Raw genomic sequence first — 27280 nt, forward strand, 5'->3', positions numbered from 1 at the left:
GCGTGAATATGACTTTATTCTGGCTATACTGTCGTGATTTCAGAGGTTATGAAATATGCTGGGATGATGGATTCTAGGGATTCCAACCAAGGCATTTATGACCCAATGTCTGTTAACTTTCTAGTCACTGAAGCGGTGAAGTAAAACACTTTTATGGGCCCTAAGATGTGTATTGGGGTTAGATTCTGCTAGTCCTATTAACAGATGGATAAGAGATGTCTGCCATGCAGCTAAGGGGTTGTGGATTGTATGAACGGAATTGAGAAGGGAGGGGGAGAGAGGAAAAGTTCACTGTGCTATGCCGTCTTCTTGCAAAAAAGCATGGAAGACTTGTGACCTGAGCAAAATGTCTGCCACATACACAGCTATTCATGTGCCCAGTATGCACGACTATTACACCACACACTGATCGAACTTTAACAGGTACCTGCTGAACTGGCCTGACTTCAATCCGTCTATGGCCAGGTTTAGGGGAAAGGGTAGGGAAACTTGGGAATGTGCTTAAAATCGGCAGTATGGCCAAACATTTATAAAGCACAGTGATGTGCTGTACAAATGTGCACTGTGCTCATCCATAGGTTTCGCTGGCTAAATACTGCATTCAGTTTTATGCATGGGGATAGGCAGCGGTTCTTGCAGCAAAGAGCAGTGTAATGGAGACCAGGTAGCGATATGCACTCTGTTATAAATGAGGACCTTACTGGAAATGCTTTATTTGCCACTGAGAACCACTTCCCCCAGGAGCAAAAAAAACCAATGCACCACTTGTGGGCTATATTGCCCCAGGCAATACTGTATCAAAAGCTACATAACAGCAGAGAGGCATAATCGAAGACTGTAATCTGGAAAGTGAAGTAAAACGCGCAGAAACCAGCTACTGTAGGTTCCCCTTACATTTATTTAGCCTGTTACATGCTAACAAGAAAAGCCAGTTAAAAATCATTCCCGTTTTACCAGGACCATTTCTATACTCCCCATTCACTCCTGGTATTATCCCGTCGCTCAATGTTCGATAAAATTACAAGTTAAAGTGTGTATTCCGTCTGTCAGAACCCTTCTTCATGGTAATTTGCACAATGAAAAGCAGATGAGGAATATAATTCATTCTACTTCTGCTGAACGGTGTTTATCAAGAGGTACAACTAGGTGTGTTAGCTGACCCTAGCAAAGTGATATGTGCTGAAAGCTGGCAGTTATTAGGTTATAAATACAGTGAGCCGCTTTATCTGTGACACCACTTCACAGGCGTGCTGCTGAAAAGGTCTGCTGCCACCAGACTGCCACTGTGTTCTAAGTTCATCCCAATTAGAAGACAAAGCCTTTACAGAACTGTACAAAATCAATTCTAGCGGAATAAATTCTCTCCTCCACGCAGGTGTCAGAGCGTCACACAGCTTCATTTTATTCGGAAACATCTGGTAAAATTTAAATAATGTCAGTGGAATGGAAACTCGAAGCAGGACAATAGCCACCTGCTTTGAAAATAAACGGTCTTTTTCTTGCAGCAGTTTTTAATTCCCTTTTAAAGCCCAGGTTTTATAACTCGGCATGGGGGCATTTCTCCTGCCATAATCTTCCATTTTTCAATAACCAATTTGTTCTTTCTGCTTGAATAATAGAATGTGTATTTAAAGGATAATGCTAGCGAAATAGGTGCAAAGCTATTTCGAGGAAACGTAAAAACAAGGCAAATGATTGTGAATATGACGTTCATATTCTGATGAAAGCTCTTTTTAAAAGATTTTTTTTTTATTTTTTCCCCCCCCAATATTATTCGACTTCATTAACTTCTGAGCCTGAGACGACTTGCCGGAATGCTTTTACAGTTCTTTTACATAGTGATAATTGTGTAGTTAAGTGCACTTCACAGAGCTGATTAACAAATTCATTATGAGAAATTACTGTGCTAGAGACAAAAGGATGATACAAAAAAAACTATTAGGAGACTACAAAATTCCTGTTCCCTCACTGTCACATGACACTCGTATTCTGGTGGAACTGAGGTTCATCTTGGCTTCCTTTAGTGCAGTAACCCATAGCAACCTAGTACCATTTTTTGACCAGCTTCTTGCAGGCAGGCTAATGTAAGGTGCTTTCTCTATGGTTTACTATATCGGTTTCATTGAACTGTGTACATTGCTGTTATTTTAATAATCTTTTGAAGATTTAATGCCTAAGACACACTGTGCAACAAGCGTATTCACCTCCGTTTGCCTGCTGCTTCTCCCCTGCCGATATCATTGATGTCTACCTTGAGCACAGCTAGTTCTGCAAACTGCTTGTGGTATGTTCAAGAAACATATCCCCTACAGCTTCTACAACATCCTGGATGTATTCCTTAAACATACAGCCAGCTTCTTTGAGTATAGAAATCCATAATAAATATTATGCAAGGGTAGAGCAGGGTGGATTTGATTTAAATCAATTTGATTTAAATCCTGATTTAAAACACTAGTAAAAAGGCTGAATTTAAATCCGCTCGATTTAAATCATAATTTTTAAAGAACATCTCTGTCCGGCAGCGGCCCCTCCTCTGACCCGCTGTTGACTCACCAGTAGTCCCATTCACTTTAATGGGACAACTGGTGATGCGGCAGTGGCGGCAGCAGGTGAGTGGATGCCCGCTAACAGGCACTGCCATGATGGATCTGAAATGACAGGTGCTCTTTAAATGGAAGGATTCATTCTTGCTGGCAGTTAGAATCTTTAATATTTGCAAACAAAATGAAGGTTTCCTAATTAGAATAATAAGCTGTCAGGTTAGTAAAACAGCAATATCAGACCCGAATTTTAGGTTAATAGGTTAACACATAGTTGGAGAACTAATCAAATTCTTTTATTTAATTAAAACTATAACATTATTAGCCCTCACATTTTCTACTCACCTGCTCTCATTTTGCGAGTGGAAAATGATTGAGGACGTGTGTGGGGCTGCCTTGGGAGCCGTTCTCCCAGCGATCGCCCAGGGGAAGAGAGGGGAGAGGAAGAGGAAAGCCGGCCGGATCATCCCAGAGCCGGGATCGCCCCACTGTAACAGCTATCATTTGAATTGCCGGGCGCTCGCCATCACACACAGCACCGCCTCCTGGCCCGGCTCCTTTGAGAGACAGAACACTGGTCCAATGCCAGGATGTGTGACGTCTATCATAGGAGCTGATCCAAGAGGTGGGACTGTGTGTGATGGCGAGCGCCCGGCAATTCAAATGAAAGCTGTTAAAGTGGGGCAATCCCTGCTCTGTGATTATCCGGCTGGCTTTCCTCTTCCTCTCCTCTGTCTTCCCCTGCACTGGTCAGGCTGCATTGACAGCAGCCTGGCATTTGAAACTCAGTATGATATATTTGGAAGTGACTTAACCTGTTGTCCCTGAAACTGATATGTTGAAAATGGAAAACATGGCCATCGCAGTATGAGGCTGCTTAGCCACAGACCAGTAAGGGTGCCAATGCTGACCGTGTCCAAAGCCAAAAGCACCTACAATAGGTATGTGGGCATCAGAACTGGATCGTGGAGCAATGGAAAAAGGCCTGGTCTGATGTATCACATTTTTTTTTTTTAATCATGCGAATGGCTGGGGGTGTGTGCATCACTTAACCTAGGAAAGAGATGGCACCAGAATGCAGTGTGGGAGGAAGGCACGCTGGGAGAGGCAGTGTGATGCTTTGTGAAAAAAGTGGTCTGGTGCGCTAATTAATGTGACAAAAATGATATCAATACGCAATTATATTGATAATAAAGTGAAGTGAAAAATATGTATACACATAAAGTCCATAAATCACTGGTGTATAAAAAAATGAAATGTAGACATCCAAATCCAACAGTGCAAATTCATAATAAGAGATGCATATTCCCTCCACCATACAAGTTCTGCTCTCACCAGATGGGAATGATGAAAGTGCAATATCAACTCAAAAATACACTCTTGTGCAGTGTGAAAGATCCCGCTTTCCACGCATGGACACCCAAATCAATAAAAGCCTCTTACTAAAAAAACCAACATGAGAAAGCATGTATTGTCCAATGGAAGAACTTCCTTCTCCTTATGGTAGGAACAGATCCAGGTGATTCATAATGAAATCCAGCTTACACATATATGCTTGGAGACCATCCCGAACTGGACAGAAAATTATCAGTGGTTATGTTCAATCAGCTCCACCTTTTACAACAGCTGAAATATAGGAGGATCGATCGTTGTGGAGTGTGAGCTCCTGGGGTCAGTGTCCGGGGACTGTGCGGATTATCGGAGCCTGCACGCTGGGAAGTGATCTCCTCCTATATTTCAGCTGTTGTAAAAGGTGGAGCTGATTGAACATAACCACTGATAATTTTCTGTCCAGTTCAGGATGGTCTCCAAGCATATATGTGTAAGCTGGATTTCATTATGAATCACCAGGATCTGTTTCTACCATAGGAGAAGGAACTTCTTCCATTGGACAATACATGCTTTCTCATGTTGGTTTTTTGGTAAGAGGCTTTTATTGATTTGGGTGTCCACGCGTTGAAAGCGGCATCTTTCACACTGCACAAGAGTGTATTTTTGAGTTGATATTGCACTTTCATCATTCCCGTCTGGTGAGAGCAGAACTTGTATGGTGGAGGGAATATGTATCACTTATTATGAATTTGCACCGTTGGATTTGGATGTCTACATTTCATTTTTTTATACACCAGTGATTTATGGACTTTCTTTATGTGTATTCATATTTTTCACTTCACTTTATTATCAATATAATTGCGCATTGATGTAATTTTGGTCACATTAATTAGCGCACCAGACCACTTTTTTCACATATTCTTTATTCCAATTGCATAATTGGATCCTTTGGTAGCAGCTATTAATTTGTATTCACCAACAGCGCACCTATTCATTTTTTCAGTGTGATGCTTTGGGCAATGTTCTGGGAAACCTTGGTTCTGCTAATCATGTGGGTGTTACTTGACACATACCACCTACCTAACCAAGTACCACCTGCTGACCAAGTACACCCCTTCATGTAAACCGTATTCCCTAATGGCAGTGGCCTCTTTCTGTACGATAATGCACCCTGCCACACTGCAAAAGTGGTTCAAGAACAGTTTGAGGAACACAATAATGAATTCAAGGTGTTGACTTGGCATCAGAATTCTCTGGATCTCAGTCCAATAGAGCACCTGTGGGGTATGCTGGAAAAACAAGCCTGATACGTGGAGATCCCACCTCGCAACTTACATGATTTTAAATCGGCAGTAAACTGCCACTAAAATAAAAATAAATTGGGCCCTTCTGCAGGGTCAAGTCGTATTGTACTAGTATCCAAGGCATACTAACAATTATGAAAAACTTACATGTAAAGCAGTTCCCTCCTGCGCAGCGATGCCATCTTAATATGGTCTACCTTCCAGGTTCACGGGCTCCAGCTTTATGAATGGCCGGGACCACGGTGACATCATTCCCGCACACGTGAGCCCTTGGCTCCGGTATGGTGCTCTGAAGGAACGGCATCCCTGTGATGACGCTGGTGACGTCACTGGAAGCATCCCTTGAGAATATTTCATTAACAGGGCAAGTTTATGAAATATTCACTGTACTTACAGGTAAGCCTTATTAAAGGTTTACCTGTAGGTACAAGTTCAAAAGTGGAGTTTACCTCCACTTTAAAGGATTTGCTACAGCTTGGTGCCAGGCACCACAACATTTCAGAGGTCTAGTGGCAGCAAAAAGGGGAACCTGCTCAATATTAGGCGGGTGGTCATAAAGTTATGGCTGACTGATGTTTATGGGGCATTACTTCCCATATACACTAGGGGGTGGGAAGAAAAACTGAGAAAAGGAAATGTTAAAAGCTTTTGTTTTCCAATTTCCTCCCAAATAAATAATAGATATTATTTTTTCATAACCTTATTAGAATGTGTATGCATATCAGTTCATGTATTTGTTTTTATTAGGTTTTTGATTTAGCAACTGGCAAATTTCTGAAGCACCTTCAAGGTCACAGGAAGACTGTACAGCATTGTCAGTTCACATCAGATGGAAAAAGACTTATTTCCAGCTCAGATGATTCCTCTATTAGGGTGAGTTCTGTCATGGAAGTGTTGGTGTTGTCTATATTACCAATGGGATGTTTGCTGTAATTTTTAGTACAGGTTTGAGAATAAAAGAAAGGATCAGACTTGTGGTAAATGGCTTCACCTTCCTTCTTTTTTTTATAAAGTGGCCTTTATAAACTTGTGCTCGGCGAACAGCTGTCTTATTTTTTTTTATTTTCTTCTGTGGACAGATTAACAGCTTTCTACCTTCTGGATGTACATGTGCTATATGTCCAAAAGTATGTGCAAAAAAAAAAAAAAAAAAAAAATCGTAGCCATGTCCTCCATTTTAATGCTGCAGCAGTATAGAGAAGGCCCTTTTCTGTTTCAGTATTCCCCTTTGAACAAATCCAGGTCCATAAAGACATTGGGGTTAATTTACTAAAGGCAAATCCACTGTGCACTACTAGTGCACTTGGAAGTGCAGTCGCTGTAGATCTGAGGGGAAAATCTGAAATGAGGGGAAGCTCTGCTGATTTCTATAATCCAATCATGTGCAAGCAAAAATGTCCTTGCATATCCCCCTCAAATCTACAGCAAGTGCACTTGCATAGCACTTGCACTGCACAGTGGATTTACCTTTAGTAAATAAATTTAATTTTGGGTGGAGGAATTCAACTGTCCTGCAGGGAGGACTGATTTCAGCCCTACTGAGCACCTTTGTGAGGTTGGGTAATGATGTATGATAGGAAGACTGGCTTGCAGTCAGTTTTCCAGTTCATCCCAAACATTCTTTTTGTTAACTGGGCACAAATTCCCATGGGCACACTCCAAAGTCGTGTGCTAAGCCTTTCCAAAAGGAGTGAAACTGTAAAAGCTGCATTGGTGGGTATAGTGATTCTATATTAACCACTTTAAGACCGGAAGGATTTGCCCCCTTCCTGACCAGGCCCTATTTTGCAATTCGGCACTGCGTTACTTTAATGGACAATTGCGCAGTCTTGCGACGCTGTACCCAAATAAAATTGATGTCCTTTTTTTTTCCCCCACAAATAGAGCTTTCTTCTGGTGGTAGTTGATCACCTGTGTGATTTTTATTTTTTGCACTATAAACAAAAAAAAGTGTCAATTTTGAGAAAAAAAAAAAATATTTTTCACATTCTGCTATGACATTCTCAAAAAAAATTTAAAAATCAAAATTTTTTAACATTTTAGGCCAATTTGTTTTCTGCTAAATATTTTTGGTAAAAAAAAAAAAATCCCAATAAGTGTATTTTGATTGGTTTGCGCAAAAGTTATTGCTACGGGAAAGATTTGTCATTTTTATTGTGTTTTTCTTTTTTTTTTACTAGTATGTACTAGTTTTACTAGTTTACTGGTGGCAATCTGTGATTTTTAGCCGGACTGCGACATTGCGGCGCACAGATCAGACCCCTAACTGACATTTTTGACACTTTTGGGGGGACCAGTGACATTACTACAGTAATCAGTGCTAAAAATATGCACTGTTACTGTAATAATGACATTGGCAGGGAAGGGGTTAACATCATGGGTGATAAAGGGGTTAAATGGGAGCCTAGGGGAGTGATTCTAACTGTGGGGGGCGTGACTTCTGAAATGACCATAGAGACACGTGATCCTATATAGAAGGATCACATGGGCTCTATGATCATTTCAGGGAGAAGAACGGTGAGCTGTGTTTACAACAGCTGACCATTCTCTCTCATCGGGGGAACGATCGCGGGTGTCAGGCAGCAATCGGTGCCGCCTGCCCGCTGCATCGGCTTCCCCGCTGACGAGAGCCTCCCGAGAGCGAGCGCCGTACATGTACAGCGATTTACCTGGGAGCAGCTGCCTGCTGCAGTACATATGCCGTGGGCGGTCGTAAACTGGTTAATGCCAAAAAACTCATAAAGGCTTGATGGTAAGATATCCAAAAACTTTTGGACATAAAGGGGGAGATTTACTAAAACTGGTGCATTTAGAATCTGGTGCAGCTGTACATGGCAGCCAGCCAGCTTCTAACTTCATCTTGTTTAATTAAACTTTTGCAAAAAACCTGGAAGCGAATGGGATTCTATACAGAGTTGCACCAGATTTTGCGCTCTCCAGCTTTAGTAAATGACCCACACTTTGTATGAGCAATATCTTTGCCTTTTATAAATGTTGTATGGGCAGGCCCCCGCCCCCCTTCCCCCAGTGCTGCTTGGCACTATCACTTTCCTCCTTTAGAACTTCAAGCACCCAATTATCTATTGTATTGCGATATGGCTTTCTATTGCACATTCCTTACTATTGCTTTATGTAATACAGTCTACATAAATTAAACCTTTATTACAAAATCATTTACTATATCTTCACGCCTTGACTTTAACAATGTTTTCTAAATAGATAGCCTATCACATAATTTTGCAATCTTATTTAGATGGTTTTTAGAATGGAAAATGCTTTTTTTACGCTAGAGAATGATTTCCTTTTTTGTGTTTTTGCCCTTATGAGAAACATGCATTCAATGTTGAAAACACCACATACATTATGTACAAAAGTTACCTTTTTTTGCTTTTTCTATAAGCCTGAACTGGGTTTTGGTGTGCATCTCTACACAGTCAACAGTTTTCAAAGGAATAAATCATTCCTGTAAATGTTTTGCTATTAGATCCATGCATTTAGTAACCTGTTCCTTTTTAGGTTTGGGACTGGATGGCTGACCGTAGCATTTTATTACAAGGGCACAAAGAAGCTGTGAAGTGTTTTAGAATTTTGCAAGATTCAAAACTTTTGTCTTGGTCATTTGATGGGACAGTAAGGGTAAGAAAACCATTTTATTTTTATTAATAGTTAAGTTTCATTCACTAAGCAGTGCTATTACAGTTTTACCTCATCCATTATCCCAGTTTTTATTTCCCCACACCTAGTTTCCCCCACCCACTGCCACTATCACTAGAGGTCCCATTCTTGCTGAATATTCTGCAGGAAGAGTTGGACTCCCTGATTTAGTAGAAGAGGCATTGCTAAAAGCACTGACAGTTGAAGCGTAACTACACTTTTGTTGAGAGAGAAAAAAAAAAAAAGGTCCTTTCTAGGTAATCAAAATACATAGCAGGGATATCAACAAACTTTGTAGCAGATTCCAACCATTTGTTGCTCAGAAGAAATAGCTGTTTGTTTTACCATGCCCTTTTCAGACTGATTCTGAATGACAGAGTCTGGTTCATTATAATCAGCTGGTGCTCTGTGTTCATATTAGAAAAGCTGCAAGGTTTGCATCCTTTTAGAGGCAATTAACGCTTGCGGAGTATCTTACCAAAACTGAAAATCCTCCGCCTTGTTCCCGGTCCTGGGAAATCCCAAATTCACACCTGGTTACCAAGACAAAAAATTTAGAGATCTGATGGAAAAAGGTTTTTATCAGGTAGATCATTTCATGACACCAGATGGATGGATAACAGAGAGGGAGCTGGTGGACCCCCTAGGAGACTTTCAGCTGGACAGATGGAGAGCGATCCAGCTCAGACATTTCCTGAGAACTTTACCAAAGCCCAACGAGGTGACATTACAATACACCAAATTTGAAGAGATTTGCGTACAAAAAGGGATACTAACACATTCCATATCTAAATTGTACTCGATGCTGGGGGACAATGGAGATAGCCGCCAACTACTATATATGAACGATTGGGAGAAGGAATTAAATAATACTTTCTCAGATGTGGAGAAAAAGTGGATATTCCAGTTGACCCACTCAACATCCATTAGTACAAAAATACAAGAGATGAATTACATAATACTGTCGAGATGGTATCAAACTCCAGTTAAAATGCATAAAATAGTACCAACAAACTCAGATAGATGTTGGAGATGTGGAGAGGGAAGGGGAACATTATTACATATATTTTGGCTATGTCCCAAAATGGAAAAATTCTGGAAACAGATTTATGAAATTACACAAACCCTGACAGAATATCAGCTGACAATGGACCCAGCACTCTTCCTCCTTCACAAAACTAACATTCCATCTAAACAATACAAAAATTCAATAATACCCTACTTACTGAACGCAGCGAAAATGTGTATTCCCTTAAAGTGGAAAAAAGAGGAACCACCAGACATAAATATGTGGATAAATAAGGTGGAAGAGATTAACAAATTAGAAAACCTGGTACTGAATGCCAATCATAAAACAGAAAAATATAAAGTAATATGGAACGGATGGAATGAGTATATAATCTCGAGAAGGCAGAATCCAGTATGAAGGCTTAGGAGACAGGGGGAATTCCATATTTAGGGAGAATTCCCTCTTTGTCTTGTCTCCTCGCTTTTTCTCCTCCCCCCCTGGGTCTCCCTTTCCCACCCTCCTTTTTTCTTCCCCCCCTTTTTTTTTTTGTTTTGTTTTGTTTTGTTTTGTTGTGTCTTGTTTTGTTTTTATTTAGCATTCAGTGTTTAGTCTTGTTGGTTCCTCATGGTCTCTCAAAGTATTAAAAGAGAGGTCAGATGGTTAAAGGTATACAAACAGACCAGTAAACTGGGGGAATACGTAAGATGTGATTACTTTTCATTGACACTGTTTTGTTTACCCTTTCTCTTGTACCCTCCCCATAGTGGGAAAGTTACTGAAGCTATAAACCTTAACCTCTGTTATAATGTGAATAATACATGAAACCATGAATGTATAAGAAATGTATGTGGAAAATTATAAATAAATAAAATTTAGTAAAAAAAAACTGAAAATCCTGCAGGGGATGTCTAAAATCGGACTTGTATCTTAGTGCAGGCTTCTGGGAAAATGAGTGAGTCAATCACAGAAGAGGGGAAATTATATTTCTAGGGGCGCTCTGTACGGCCGATGCAGTACAGTTGTCATATTGAATTGATTTATAAAGAAAACTACAGAGGCTGCAGGTTAAAAAGGAAAGGTAATTTAAATAACATTAAATTGTGACATGGCTTGTGTAGCAGTTGTATATGCTATATCAGGGTTGAAAAGTTCAAGTCCTGAGCTACTAGCCAGGCCTTAAGGGTTGCTGGCCACCAGTTGCCCCACCCAACCCCTACCCTTCCCTGTTCCTAATTCTGCCCCTAAACACGCCCTCATAAATTATCTCATAAAATGACACTGTTTAAATGTTTTTGCATGAATGCAGAAGTTACAAAAGTAAATATTAATACCAACTTTATCAGTGCAGCCTCATCAGTGAAGCCTCACCAGTGGTCATCAGTGAAGCCTCACCAGTGGCCATCAGTGAAGCCTCACCAGTGGCCATCAGTGAAGCCTCACCAGTGGCCATCAGTGAAGCCTCACCAGTGGCCATCAGCGAAGCCTCACCAGTGGCCATCAGCGAAGCCTCACCAGTGGCCATCAGCGAAGCCTCACCAGTGGCCATCAGCGAAGCCTCACCAGTGGCCTTCAGCGAAGCCTCACCAGTGGCCTTCAGCGAAGCCTCACCAGTGGCCTTCAGCGAAGCCTCACCAGTGGCCTTCAGTGAAGCCTCCTCACCAGTGGCCTTCAGCGAAGCCTCACCAGTGCCCGTCAATGCAGCCTGACCAGTGCAGGGAAAGAGAGAGGAGAGGAAGAGGAAAGCCAGCCGGATAATCCCAGAGTGGGGATTGCCCCACTGTAACTGCTTTCATTTGAATTGCCGGGCTCCCGCCAAACTTACACCGTCCCGTCTCTTGGATCAGCTCCTATGATAGAGGTCACATGTCCCGGCATTTGACCGGTGTTCTGTCTATCAAAGGAGATGGGGCCAGGAGGCCCTGCAGTGTGTGACGGCGAGTGCCCGGCAATACAAATGAAAGCATTTACAGACGAGAGATCCCCGATCTCTGCGATGACCTGGCCGGCTTTCATCTTCCTCTCCTCTCTTCCCTTGGGCAATCGCTGGGAGAACGACTCCTGAGGCAGCCCTTCACTCGTCCTCAATCATTTACCACTCACAAAATGCGAGCAGGCGAGTGATAAATTTGAGGACTGTGCTATATTACTTTTGTTAAATACATATATTTTTCAAACTGCTGTTCGGGGATTAGCTTCGGTAACATTTGCCTTCTTGTACCTTGTTTGGTCCTGGCAACCTACCGTTTCCTGAGCCTGCTTCATAGACGCCGACACCCAGGACACTGCTAAGCAGAACCGAGGAACTGGAAATGTGCTTGGAATGGGTAAAAAAGCTCTGATGTGATACATTTAAAAGGGACACTCTCCAGTTAGCCATTAAACTCCTCTCCCCAAGATCCAAAATTGAACTTTTCTGGAGGTTCTATTCCAGCAAAGCACGGAAATTTGGCATTAAAACTGACTCTACCAACTGCTAAAGGACAGCCCTACATGCACACAGCTGTAGCAACGAACGCCTGTCCCTATCTGCAGGTAACTGCAGGATGTGCGGATTCATGCAAACAGTAGCTGCTCCCGTCATGAGTGGCCCTAGCTGTTCTCACACATCTGTCAGCCCAGCCACCAGAATACGCAGTCTCCTGTCGCTCTTAGTGCCTGTTTGTGTGAATATGGCACTAACCTCCCTTTTTTTTTTTTTTTTTTAAGTGAAAGTATTTAGAAGCCTCTGACCTAATCTCTTTTGAGGAGATTCTTCTCAATTTCTGGCCTAGAGAGATTTGTCACCCAGACAAAATGTGAGGGGACATCTCTCCAACACCAGTTAAAACCTTAGAAAAGTCCCTCAAATAAAGAAACTAAAGTAAAAATGTTGAATAGATATCCTCTTTACTGTTGCACCTATGGTTACTGAAATTGAATAATATGTAAAGATTTCATGTATTTAATCAAGATTTTTTTCTTAATATAGTAATCTTTCTTTCAGATATGGGACCTTATTAATGAAACTAAAGAGGAAGAGTTCCTTTGTCACACTGGTGCTGTTTTGTCTTGTGATGTTTCACCTGACTACTCAAAATTTTCATCCACTTCCGCTGACAAAAGTGCCAAGGTACAGTAGAGTACACCACTAAGACCCAGAATATAAAAAAGGTGCAGGAAACAGTGTAGTGGATGCATGCACTTTACAGGATTACAGAGGATCACAGAACAGTACTTAGGACCTGTGTCTATTCTTGAGAGCCAATTGATGGTACCAAGGGCAAAGAGCTAGAGCCGTGGATGGGTCTCAAGAAGCAAGAGGAGAGTACTATATCAGGTGGCTCTCTCTATCCATATGAGATAGTTCTTGCCTCAGAGTTCATGGGCTGCCTGCCGCTAGGAGGAATCGATATGGAATATCTGTATCTGCACTTTTCCCCAGTATTCATGTTAAAAGGAGTGTCCAGGACCTTCCAATTGAGAATGATTGAATGTGTATTCCGAGTTGTTCTGAAATTGTCACATAACCTCCTCTAATTGCACCTTGCTTTTGGAAAGTGCACACAAAGCCCAGGTGTTCATCATGTGATGCAGCCAGGAGTGCCATTGTATATAGATTGTGGCTAGGTGAGAAGCTGAGGCTGTGATTCTTTTTGCTTCTCTGATGCAGTGACATGTTTTGCCGCACCAAGTGTAAGCAACTGTTCTCTTTGTATGAAGCCTTTTTAGTTCTGATGGTGTTAACACATTTATTTAAGTAATGCATTCTAGCGGAATTAGATAGAAAAAAAAAATAGGAAATAAGGCAAGCTCAGCTGTAATAAGTAATTACATTTTATACACATTGTTTGTCCAAGAAGGATAGTACGATTTGTTCAGGTATATTGTTGTCACTTCTTTCAATTTTTGTTTGTGCAGTAGCCACTAGGGGGAGCACAATATCAAATGACCAGATGAAAGCACAGTTTGCGTGTATTAGCTGAGCTGTTTTTCATATTCTCTATACAGTAATGCACATATACCATAAGCATCACATAGGGTAAAATTGAAAGAAGTTATTTTATATTTTTTTAAAGTAGTTGGTAGCATTAAACCATTGAAGTTTAAACTTCATTTCGCAATGAAGTATGACAGCAAAAAAGCATAATGTAAGCAGTGACACACACACTCACACTCACACTCACACACACTCACACGATGTGCTGGCCCAGTTTACACATCTGTATGCATGAAGCAGTAAAAGTCCAGATTACAGCACTAAACTCTATCCATCTTTATTGTATAAGCACAGTGGAGAAGGAAAAAAGGCTCATGGGTTTCGCGCTTAAAGAGGTTGTAAACTCGTTTGATTTTTTTTTTTTTTTTTTTTACACCCTGCAAAAGAAAGACATAATGAGCTAGTATGCATCGCATATTAGCTCATTATGCAATACTTACCTCAGAACGAGCCCCCGCCGTGCCGCTCACTCACCTCTATGACGGGCGACATGTCTAGTCGCCCGTCTTCCGGGATCGCGGCATCCGGCCATCTGATTGGCCGGAGCCGCGGTGACGTCACTCCCGCGCACGCGCGCGGGAGCCGACAGTCACGGCACGGGGCTCTGAAGGAACGGCACGATCGGCCGTTCCTTCAGAGCGCATGCGCCAGTGACGTCACTGGCGACATGTAAGGTAAATATCTCCTAAACGGTACATGTTTAGGAGATATTTACAGTACCTATAGGTAAGCCTTATCATAGGCTTGCCTATAGGTACAAGTTGTAGAGGAGGGTTTACTTCCTCTTTAATCAAAACCATTTGACATGAGCTTATTTATGGGTACAGATGGCCCTAATCAGCAATGTGTCCTAAAGTGCTATGTCTTGGCAGGTCACTTACAACCTGCTTTAAAAAATAAAAGGTAGAATCTTCTGAATTACTTTGGGATGACCTAGGCGGTTCTTATGCATTGATTAATGATTGCGATTGTGTACTGATGATTACATGCTAATATTCTAGAAAAACAAAAATGAAATATAATTGAAACAGTTGATATTGTCTCTTTTTGTCTAAGATTTGGAGTTTTGTTGGATCATCTCTCCTGCATGAGCTGACAGGTCACCAGAGCTGTGTGCGCTGCTCCAACTTTTCTTCAGACAACAACCATCTAGCCACTGGCGATGACAATGGAGGAATCATGGTATGTCTGAGGACTGGTGTATGCAAACTGCACTGTTGAAATGTTTGTGATGGAGACAGAAGTTTAAGGGTAGGCAAGAAAAAAAGTTTCTCTTACGTCCTCCGACAGTCGCCGCCATCTTCATATTCGTCACAATGGGGTATTAGACTTTGCTCCGAAGGAGTAGCTAGGCAACAGAATATGTTAACATTAAAGCTTTTAACATATCCCACCCACAGGGGGTGGTCCCCTCAGTCAATACCCTCCTACTTCCTGCATCCATATCTCAGTTTCAATGTCTAGCTTGTCAGGAGTAGCTGGATCTCTCTATGCTGGGGCATTTTGCCTCAGCCTTTCTCTTTTTTGATTTTTTGTTTGAGTTTTTTCTCTCTCTTTACTTAGCTGTTCTTTTTTGTCAGCATTAGTTAGTTCTTCTGATGAAGAGGATTCGTGCGGGCTGGGTCTCGGGCTGATCCCCCTGGTCGCAGGTTGTGGGTCAGTGGCTTCCCAGCCTGCCATCGAGCGTTCAGCCAGGTAACGCTCCTGGCACAGTGAACGACCCATCCCTGTTCGGTGCAGGGATGATTGGTGAGGTGGCTACCTCACTGGACGCTGTGCGGTTTCTTAACCCCGATTTTTTGCGTCCTGGATGCGACTCTCCCTGCCACATGTGCAACGGCTTGTTCGCCTGTGCGGGTTCCCCACGCCATTAGGAGGTAAGTGTATCTATGTGGGGACCTGTCTGTTGGGGGGGGTGTCAGTCTGGGACTGTGTAACCTGCCTTTGTTCACACTGTTTAGCTCCCTATCGCTCTGGCTGCACGCTGTGGGCTGCAAGGGGGGGCTGTGCGGCACTGTCTGTGTCAGACTGTGGGATGTGTGACAGGCTGTGTGCTGTGGGGCATGTTTTTGTCATGTTTGGGCACAATACAGCGATCGCTGCGGCGATCCGCCATGTTTTTTTTACATGTGTAGTGTTATACTGCGGTTCTCACAGTAGTGGGGGAGCGGCGGTTTCGGCGCCAAACGGTGCCATTTTGACTGCGATCGCTCCGGCCGCATGTTTTCACTGCGGGCGGCCATTTTCTTGTAGCCTTCCATAGGCTTTAATAGAGCGCCCTGATTTCATCACTTCCTCTTTCCTGGGTGCACCGATCGAGGCGGCAGCAGCAGCAGTGGTCTTTTCAGGTTTTATCCTCTGTTCTTCCTATCTCCATTGCCTGTGTTCAGTTTTTATCCCTGTGGGGGTCTCATTGTGCTTGTGTGTGTGTGCGGTGGGCTGCGCTCGCCGCGCTTGTTAAAGGGGCAGTTAACCCTTTATTCTCCGGCATATTTTTTTGGGGCAATGGATTCTCAGGAGGGCAAATTTCCTGCCACCTTGGTGGGAAGCCAGGGGACTGCTGTTTCCCCCCCAGGGGGGGATTTAGCTGAAGTGGTGGCTAACCTTGCTGCTCAGGTGCAGATGCTGGTGGCTGCTCAATCCACTAAAAGACCCAGAGTTTCTATTTCCTCTGATTCTGAGGGTGAGGGTGATGGGGCTGCTATGGCTGGGGTCTCCTTGTCGGGGTCCCGTTCCTCCCTGGATCTCGTGGGGTACGAGGTGGAGGCTGAGGTTGAAGGGGTTGATAATTCTCCCCCTGGCTCGCCTGAAGAGCTTGCAATCATGGATGAATTGGTTGCTTCTATAAAACAAACGCTGCGTTTGCAGGATGAACTGTGTCCTCCTGCTGCCCTGGCGGCTTATGGGACGCAGAAAAGACGCAAGACATCGCAGGTCTTTCCCTGCACTGATGATTTTCAGCGCGCTGTTAAGGAACAATAGCGCAATTTACGCAAACCTTTTGCTGTGCCAAGTAGGTTCAGGCTGCGTTATCCTTTCATGCCTGCCACTGATGAACGGTGGTGTGTGCCACCCCCGGTGGATCACGCGATTGCGGTTTTGAATAAATCCACTGCGATTCCCGCAGAGGATACTCCGGTGTTCCGAGATGCCACGGATAGGAGAATGGAGTCTCTTGCCCGTCATACTTATTCTGTTACGGGTTCGATGCTAAAAGCTCTGTTTGCCTCTCTTATGGCAGCCCAGGCTGACGCAAGTTGGACGCAGGTGCTTAGGCGCGTCTTAGTGGCTGATTCGGCCTCACCGGCGACATTGGATATGGTGGATCAAATCCATCAGGGTGTCATGTATCTGTGTGATGCGGACTTGGATTTAGTGCCGTTGGCTGCACGTGTACAAAGCGTGGCGGTGTTGTCTCGCCGCCTGGTTTGGTTAAAGTGTTGGTCTGTGGACCAGTCTTCGCGCAAGACCTTAGCCAATCTGCCTTATGATGGATCTCGCCTTTTTGGGGAATCCTTGGATACGTTGATAAAGGAGATCACGGGCGGCAAGAGCACTCTCTTGCCCCACTTCCCCAAGGCTAAGGGGGCTCCTGGTAAGAAGCATACTAATTTTCGGCCTTCTCAGGGGTCCTTTCGTGCCTTTCGGTCGCACTACAAGGGCAAACCGTTCAAGGGCCAAGGCTCCCAAAAGAAGCCGTGGTCTGGCAAACAAAAGTCCGGTCAGTCCGGACCCGCTGCCCATAACAATGCGGCCTGAAGGGGCGCCCTCACCCAGTTCTGGGGTGGGGGGACGCTTGCTCTATTTTCTTCAACCCTGGCTGGCCCGCGTGCGGGACCGGTGGGTTCAGGAAATCGTTCGATCTGGCTACAAGATCGAGTTTCTCTCTCGGCCGGAGAGCAGATTTTTTCCCTCAAATCTTCAACTGTCTCCGGAGCGTTTGCGGGATCTGCACCTGGCGGTGCGGGACCTGAGGGCTCAGGGAGTGGTGGTTCCGGTGCCTCATCGGGACAGATTTCGGGGGTTTTATTCTAATCTGTTCACCGTGCCCAGGAAGGAGGGCAAGGTTCGTCCAATTCTGGACTTGAAGGCTCTGAACCGCTTTGTGCGGGTGCGCAAGTTCCGCATGGAATCCCTGCGGTCGGTGGTGGCTGCCCTGGTTCCGGGGGAATTCATGGCCTCCATTGATTTGAAGGATGTGTACCTTCACATCCCGATTTTCGAGGGTCACCAGAGGTACCTTCGATTCGCCATTGCGGAGGATCATTACCAATTCGTGGCGTTACCTTTTGGTCTCGCCTCGGCTCCACGGGTTTTCACCAAGGTGCTTGCACCCGTTCTGGCTTTGTTGAGAGCCCAGGGCATCTCTGTCCTGGGGTATCTGGACAACATTCTGGTTCGGTCTGCGTCCAGCCAGGGTCTGGAAAAGGACCTGTCCGTCACGATGCAAACTCTGCAGGAGTTTGGTTGGACGATAAATTTTCCAAAGTCGACGCTGAGTCCGTCGGTTCGTCTTCCCTACCTGGGGATGATCCTGGACTCGGTCCAGGCGAAGGTCTTCCTACCGGAAGACAAACTCAGGACTCTTCAAGAGGAAGTCGGGTCCCTCAGGGACGTTCCGCACTCGTCTCTGCGGACGTGCATGAGATGTCTGGGATTGATGGTCTCGGCCTTCGAGGCGATTCCCTTCGCCCAGTTTCACACGCGGGGTCTCCAAGCGGAGATCCTGTCCAGGTGGGACGGGCGACCTCAATCTCTGGATCTTCAGATTTCGTTGAGCCATCGCACCAGAAGGGATCTTCTGTGGTGGCTCCAGTCCCCGATGGTATCGGGGGGCAAGTCTTTTCGTCCTATCTCATGGACAGTGATCACCACGGATGCCAGCCTGTCGGGCTGGGGTGGTGTTCTGGGCATTCTGTCCGCCCAGGGAACTTGGTCGGAGGGGGAGTCCTCCCTTCCGATCAACATTCTGGAATTGCGTGCGATAAATCTCTGCCTTCGTCGCTGGACGGACCGGCTGCAGGGCTATCCGGTTCGGGTGCAGACGGACAATGCCACGGCGGTGGCCTACATCAACCACCAAGGGGGCACCAGGAGTGCCCGAGCGGCTCGGGAAGTGGCCGACATTCTGTCTTGGGCCGAGACTCATGTCCCGGCGATAACGGCAGTTCACATTCCGGGGGTGGAGAACTGGCAGGCGGACTATCTGAATCGCCAGACCCTGGATCAGGGGGAATGGTCTCTCCACCCAGCTGTCTTCCAGATGTTGTGCGCGAAGTGGGGTCTTCCAGATGTGGACCTGTTCGCGTCTCGTCTGAACAACAAGGTGAGAAGGTTCGTGGCAAGGACGCGCGACCCTCGGGCAGACGCATCAGACGCGTTGGTGGTCCCGTGGCATCAGTACAGACTGATGTATGCGTTTCCACCGATTCAGTTGCTGTCCAGGTTCCTTCGCAGGTTGATTCTTGTGGCACCGGACTGGCCTCGCCGGTCCTGGTACGCAGACCTCGTGAATCTGGCGATCGACGCCCCATGGCGTCTACCTCTTCGAGACGATCTCCTGTCTCAAGGGCCGATATTCCATCCTGCTTTACAGTCGCTGGCTTTGACGGCCTGGCTGTTGAGACCGAGGTCCTGAAGGATAGGGGTCTCTCCCCTGAGGTCATTCACACTTTGATCAACGCGAGGAAATCTTCCTCAGGGAAGGTCTATTACCGTACTTGGAAGGCCTATTTTGCCTGGTGTGAGTCCAGGGGGTTTTCGCCTCGCACATACTCGGTTTCTCGAGTGTTGTCCTTCCTTCAAACGGGTGTCGACCAGCGTTTGGCGCTGGCTACGATCAAGGGTCAGGTGTCTGCGCTGGCCGTTCTTTTTCAACGTCCCGTGGCTTCTAACTCCTTGGTTGGCACTTTTGTTCAAGGGGTGCGGCATCTGGTCCCTCCTAGGAGGGAACCTCTGCCTCCTTGGGACTTGAATCTCGTTCTATCTGTGTTACAACGTGCTCCTTTTGAACAGATCAGGGAGATCTCGTTGTCGATGTTGTCCAAAAAGGTCGCCTTTTTGGTGGCGATCACTTCGGCTCGCAGAGTGTCGGAGCTGGCGGCTTTGTCCTGCAAGTCTCCGTATCTGGTCATTCACTTGGATAAGGTGGTCTTGCGACCTAATCCTTCTTTTCTTCTGAAGCGAGTTTCGGAATTTCATCTCAATGAGGATATTGTCTTGCCTTCGCTTTGCGCGAAGCCTAAACATCCGAAGGAGGTGAGGTTGCACTCTTTGGATGTTGTTCGGGCGATAAGGGTTTACCTTACATCGACTGAGTCTTTTCGCAAGACAGATTCTTTGTTTGTTCTTCCGGAAGGTCCTCGGAAGGGCATGGCGGCGTCGGCTTCTACCATCGCCAAATAGATCAGACAGACCATTGAACCGGCTTATGCTTTGCAGGGAAAAGTTCCCCCTATGCCTGTGAAGGCGCACTCTACTAGATCTTTGAGTACATCTTGGGCCTGTCGTCATGGGACTTCTGTAGCCCAGGTGTGTAAGGCGGCGACCTGGTCGACCGTACACACTTTCACAAAATTCTACAGAGTGGATGTTCAGGCATCGGCAGATGCTTCCTTTGGCCGCAAGGTTCTTAGTGCGGCAGTTCCTTAGGGTCCCTTGTTTTGGACCCCTGGCTGTTTGGGATATGTTTTTTATCCCTGGGTTATTTGCTTTTCCTGGGTTGTTGCTCCTGTTGAGCAAGTTTTTTTCATGTTGCCCAGCTGGTTTCCTTCCTTTGGTAAGGTGCCTTTCTTTGATGTGGAGACTGCGTTGCCTTACGGCGCGGCTGCGTTTCCCACCCCTCATGTTTGCACTGCTTTGGGACGTCCCCATTGTGACGAATATGAAGATGGCGGCGACTGTCGGAGGACGTAAGAGAAAACGGAATTTTTGTAAAATCTTACCTGTAAAATTCCTTTCTCTGAGTCCTCCGACAGTCGCCATTTACAAAAATTCCGTTATTCTGCAAATAGTGTCTAGATTCACAATACATTGTAAAAACTTTGAGACCTATGACAATTTTGTTTTCTAAATTGGTGAGATATATTTATTTTTCTTCTGTTAGTCTGATGAGGGCGCATCCAGACATATTTTTTATTGCAATTACTGATACCTGCCAAGGTTTAGCAAAAAGTTGCACAGTGTTAAAGCGGTAGTAAAGTCCACTTTTTTACTTGTACCTACAGGTAAGCCCATAATAATAATAAGGCTTACCTTTTAGGTATAATGAATATCTCCTAAACATGTTCCGTCTAGGAGATTTTCACATATGCAGCAGCCTGTGACGTCACCGGCACATGTGCACTGTAGTCTGAATCGAGGGCATACCGAGTGTGCCATTTATTCAAAGCACTGTGCTGTGATTGTGACTCCCATGCACAGGAGTGATGTCCTGGCCATTCAAGCGGTGGAAGCATGCAAACTCGTAAAGAAGACTAAGGCAAGATGGAAGCCCTGGTAGTGGAAACACTTGCCACTGCAGAGATCCGTGTCAGAGGTAAGTCTGTCATAATGTGCTAGTATGTGGTGCAGAGGACCTTTTTATTTATTTTTTGTACAGCAAACTTTACTACTACTTTAATATGGCTTTACAGTCTGTTGACAACTCGCAGGCAGGGGCCAGGTCAGACCACTATGAGGAGATTGTTGCTCTCACACAGAATGTGCAGCGGTCTTTATCTAAAACCTCCTTATGAGCATAGTAGTCCTCTGCTGGGACTGGTGCAGCTTTCCAAAAATTGCAAAACAATCAGATTACTATTTTGAGCCAACCTGTTTTGATATGTTTAAATTGTGGATAAACCACAATTGGAGTTTAAGCCAGGTTTTTTTTTGTAGCCTGAGTTTGATTAGCAGAATTATCAGGTCCCTTTTGGCCCTAAAATATTATTTTCTTCATACAAATTCTAAATTGCAAAATGTCAGGAAATTTGACATTTCATAACTGCTTGGCGACCACATCCCTTAGATGTACGGCGGCAGAGTACCTCTTCTGTGTTAGATGTACCTAGGACATGATCTAGCACTTCCAGGTAGGGGGCGTGCGTCCCTGCTGTGTTGTGATTATACACCGCACAAGCCGATTAGTGGGTGCCGGCCAATGGATGTCCGCAAGGTGAGAGACAGGACAGAGATCTGCCTAATTAAACAAGGCAAAGCTCTGTCCTGTCAGTGGGGAAAGGATGGATTATGATTCCCTGCAAAGCAGGGAATAAAATCCATCACTTCCCTTTGTAAAAGCACCACACACAGTGTACACAAACACTGGTTAAGCACACATATTAGCCTTTGATCACCCTAGATGTTTAACCCCTTATCAGCCAGTGTCATTAGTACAGTGACAGTGTATATTTTTGCACTGATTACTGTATTACGGTCACTGGCTCCCACAAGGTGTCAGTGTCAGAATGTCCGCCTCAATATCACAGTCCCATTATAAGTCGCTGATGACCGCCATTACTAGTATAAAAATAAATAAAATTGCTTTATATTTCCCATAGTTTGTCGAGGCTATAACTTTTGTGCAAACCAATCAATATATGCTTATTGGAATTTTTTTACCAAAAATATGTAGCAGAATATATATTGGCGTAAATTTACAAAGAAATTTGATTTTTTTACTTTTTTTTTTATTGGATATGTTTTATAGCAGAAAGTAAAACATTTTTTTTTTTTTTTTTGTCAGTCTTATTTGTTTAGAGCGCAAAAAAAAAAAAAAACTCAGTGGTGATCAAATAACATAAAAAAAAAAAAAACTCTATTTGTGAGGAAAAAATTACATAACTTTTATTTTGGTACAGAGTTACATTACCGTGCAAGTGTCAGTTAAAATAACACAGTGCTGCATCGCAAACAATGGCCTGGTCATGAAGGGGGGTAAATCTTCCTGAGGTCAAGGGGGTAAAGTGTTTACAGTAGTTTTAATTCAAGCCCAATATGCTCATAACCGTTCAGTGTTTTATTTTTATTACAATTGCCTTCTTGTATTTGCTGTCTTGTTTCTCCTTTTTACTAGTTGCCTTGCAATTCAGTGGTTGCGTTTTAGGCATACAGAAAAAAAATAGTTACTCAACTGGACTGCATGGTCCGTTTTGCTTCAGAGGTCCATAAACAAATGCATATTTTTCTTTTGTCCTCTCATTGGCAGATTTGGAACGTGGACACTGGGGAACTACTCAGACAGTGTCATGTAAATAAAGTTGATGACTGGGTGAAGGATATACACTTCTCTCCTGACAATAAACTAATAGTGTCCTGTGGAGCTTATGTCAAAGTAAGTTATATTATATTTGCATTTCTCAAAAATGTTCCTAAAAATAGAACCCATTTTCCATAGATTTAAAGCCCCCTATAATTTGAGGCTCTCCTCGATTCCAAAACTGTTCTTTCCTATTGTGATTCGTAGGACCCAAAGTAAATGCATAACAATGCTACTAATGTTGTTCGTTTCCGGAATAATATTCTCCTTGGTACCCGTTAGCATATGGTCCACGTATTTCAAGTTTAGAGGAAAAGTACAGTGTATTTTCAGTTAGCATCATCTAATAGTAGAATTATAGTTTTGTTGGAAGAACTATCATAGTATAAAGTGATAAAAGGTTTATGAGGAAACCTGGACAGGTTAGAATTAAACATTCTATTGTATATATTTTAAAGTGAGTGCAATAATATTTAAGATCACCTTGAAGTAATAAACCACATGAACCCTTGAGTCAAAGGCATCAGTGAATGCAGTTATATATTTCTTAAAGTGGAGTTCCACCCTAATTTTATACTTACCTCCATCTTCTCGCTCCGGGTCACCTGAAAAACAAATGGATAATCGCAATTTTTTTTTTTTTTTTTACTTACCTTGTAGAGAAAATATACTTACCTTACTTCCTTCTTCCTCCCCTCGGCGGCCGCGGCGATTCGTCACTTCCTGGCTTTTGCAATGATTCCTGGGAGCTGAACGTCATCGCTCCCAGGAATCATTGCGCCTGCACCGGCCCCGACGTCAGTTCCGGCGCGCGCGCGTCATTCCCTTCTAAACAGCTTCTGGGCATGCCCAGAAGCTGTGGAGGGATGACGCGCGCGCCCAGAAGTGACGTCGGGGCTGGTGCAGTGCATCGTGGGACCGAAGAAGAAGGAAGAGGACGCCGAAGAGGATCGCACTGGCTTCAAGCTGCCCACACCTGAGATGGCAGCGCTGGAGAATACTTTTTCAAGGTAAGTATTTCTCCTAAAAGGTAAGTGCAACCCGGGACAGATCAGAGGCTAGCCATTGTGGAATGTACTAGCCCTGACTGTCCCGGGGGTATTTTTTTTTTTAAAAAATGTGCACTGGGTGGAACTCCGGTTTAACAAGTGTATTTGTTTATCGTACATCACGGGGCACAGAGCAACCGTAATAATTACTATCTGGATTATACGCCACCTGTAGGTGAATGGACACTGGCAACCAAAAAGTCAGGAAGTCCCACTCTATATAACCCCCTCCCATACAGGAAGTACCTCAGTTTTTTTCACCAGTGTCTTAGAGGTGATGGTCATGGTTGGACAAGCTCTCCGTATTTTTAAAGAAGAAGAAAAAAGATTATACTACAATCCTGGTTAAGATCGCTGGATCCAAGGGGATTGGCAATCAGATCCATCCGAGAGTGGAAGACTAAAAGGATGGTACCTGAGCCTCAGTAAAGGGAACAAGGTATTGCCTGTAATGCGACTCTTGGACAATGGACCCTGGGGTCTAGGACCCTTGGTAAGATTAACTCCAAAGGCATTACGGCAGGGTGCCCTACAGGTCCAAGGGAGTGGCTCCAAAAATTAGGGGGGGATCCGGTTCTTGAAGGTCAACAAATGACAGAACCCGCCGTGATGGGTGAATATTGGATTTTAGTTCAAGGCAGAATCCTGCAGCAGGAATGGTAAGTTCACTTTAGTTATGATGCACTGTTACCTTCTAATTTAACAGATACCGGGTGCTATGTTTTATGCCTCCACTAGAGGTAAGTGTGTGTGTTCAGCTGTGGCCTGTGTTCTTTGGATGCCTTTTTATGCTCTCAACCCCCCTGATGCTTGGTGGGCAGCGGGACTTTGTGCATCCCGCCAGCACATCCGCTTACCCTCTGTGGCTCGTGTTCAGGAAGCACCTTTGGTGGTCATTCCTGCAGCAGGAGATCACGTGTGCGTGTAAGTTCAGCCTATTTACGTGCACGTGGAGCTGGGAGGGGGCGTGTCCATGACACGTTGGCATGCACGTGGCATGCAGACATGCACATAGCACGCAGCGCATGCGCAGTAAGGGTCGAAGATGGTGCAACATTTGAGGAGTGTTGCCGGCGGTGTAAGCTTCTGTCAGAAGCTGGATGGGACACAGAGCTGGGTGCGTGAGTCACTGTAGGTGGATGTTTACAGGCACTGACAGGTTCTGTTACTTTGGGATAACTGTGCTGTGTGTGATAAGCTGTTACAGCTTGGCACAAGCTTTGAGTACACTAAAGAGTACCTCAAGTTTTCTTGTCTGGATCAATGTCCTTTCGGAAAAGGAGTGGAGGGTGGGCACAGGGGGAAGGGGCACAAGTGTGCCACCGTCAGGATTAGAAGATCCTAGCCGTGCATCCACTGTGTTAAGTTAACCTCCCCTGAGAGGCCAGGGGCTACTGCACAATCTGAGCCATTATTGTTGTCAGGCATAGTAGCCGCATATAGTGCTTCTGTCTCAGCCTATGTCACTAAGGATGATTTGGCATCAGCTTTAGCCGGCCTTGAGGGAAAAATTGCTAGCATAATTGCTTCAGTAACACAAGGAGGGCGGAAACGTGATAGATACCCCCTCACCGGAGCCCCCCCTCTGTTTTAGTTCAGGATTGGGTAGAAGATGTGGAATAAGTAGCTGTAAATGGCTTAGAAGAAGGCCAAGAAGAGGGTTCCACTTCTGGGGAGTCAGGGTCTGAGGAGCCATTCTTGCCCTCTCAATACCAGAGATTGTTAATTCAGTCTCCCACTGAAATGGTCCGGTCTGGATTTAAATTACCTCCCTTAGAGATTTCTGAAGTCTTTTTACCCTTTAGGCTCGTTACGCCCTGCTGAAAAATTCTCAGGCTTTTCCCTTGCATTTGCTTTTAGAGCAGATCGTATATGCTGATTGGGATCATCCTGATAGGATTTTTATTCCTCCCAAAAGGTTTTCTATGTTGTATCCTGTGGAGGAAAAATTCACAAGAAAATGGAGTATGCCTACAGTGGATGCTGCTTTTTGTTCTGTAAACAGAAATTTACCCTTTTCTGTACATAATGCCCAGGTTTTTAGAGATCCAGCTGATAAGAAATTTGAATCTTTACTAAAAGCTTCCTTTGCTATTGCAGGGTCTGCAAAACAACTGGCAGTGGCAACTATAGGAGTTTGTCAATCTTTGAAAGACCGTATTAAACGGGTGTTTTTTCTCGGGGAGAGTCTGCTGAAGATTTAGCAGATTTTCTTCGGGCTTTGTATTTTGCGGTAGATGCTCTTAAGGACTCCATACAGAAAATGTTTGCTCTTCTATCAGTTCATATGCACAGAATCCTGTGGCTAAAAAGTTGATCTGCGGAATTACAGTGTAAAAAATTGCTGGCTGGCTTTCCCTTTCATGGGGAGTGCCTATTTGGTGACAAATATATCCAAAAGATTTTAGGGGGGAAGGGTGGGCTTCTACCAGTTAAGAGGAGGAGGAAACGTCCTCCTTTTTAAGGTTCCCAGTACTTCTAATCCCAGGCAGTTTCTATGGCCTCAGCCATCTGGATCTAGAGCCAAATCTTCACATCAAGGGCAGAAGAATCCGTGGGCCCAGAGGCTTACCAAGCCTAGCTCTAAATTTACCTGGCGAAGGAACGCCCCTACTCAGTCGGGTGGGGGGAAGGCTTCTACAGTTCTCGGAGGCCTGGGTGGAAATGATTCAGGACAACAGTTTTGCAGGGGTACAAACTAGAATTTCGGGTCTTTCCTCGGCTTGTAAGGTCAAACCTAACCCGCAGATCCTCTTAAAAGATGATCCTTCTTTCTGGCTCTGGACCATTTGAGGTCTCAAGCAATAATTACAGAAGTTATAGACGATGAGAAATTCAGGGGTTTTTACTCAAACCTTTTCGTAGTCCCCAAGCCAAACGGAGATGTGAGACCTATTCTGTATCTCAAAGCTCTGAACCAATTCTTAAACATTCGCACCTTCCGAATGGAGTCAATTCGCTCAGTCATGGCCTCTCTGCAAGGAGGAGAATTTCTAGCATCCATAAACATCAAGGATGCATACCTTCACGTGCCAATTTTTCAGGCCCATCAAAGGTTTTTGCGGTGGAAGACCGTCATTTTCAGTTCATAGCCTTGCCCTTCAGGCTAGATACGGCTCGACAAGTGTCCACAAAAACCCTAGCGCCAGTATTGGCTATTCTAAGGTCTCAAGAGATA

General features: G+C 44.5%; 1 protein-coding gene across 1 annotated transcript in view; it reads left to right on the forward strand.

Moving 5' to 3' along the window:
* The window catches only part of APAF1 (apoptotic peptidase activating factor 1), a 255092-nt gene that overhangs the window by 183023 nt on the left and 44789 nt on the right, over positions 1-27280 (forward strand). Inside the window, exons 22-26 of the mRNA XM_082255555.1 lie at positions 5924-6049; positions 8693-8812; positions 12823-12948; positions 14872-14997; positions 23003-23128. Of these exons, the coding sequence (XP_082111681.1) occupies positions 5924-6049; positions 8693-8812; positions 12823-12948; positions 14872-14997; positions 23003-23128 (624 nt within the window). The remainder of the gene's footprint in view (positions 1-5923; positions 6050-8692; positions 8813-12822; positions 12949-14871; positions 14998-23002; positions 23129-27280) is intronic.

The sequence above is a fragment of the Pelophylax lessonae genome (genome assembly GCF_965119305.1).
Source record: "Pelophylax lessonae genome assembly, chromosome: 4".
In the NCBI taxonomy this organism is placed as follows: Eukaryota; Metazoa; Chordata; class Amphibia; order Anura; family Ranidae; genus Pelophylax; species Pelophylax lessonae.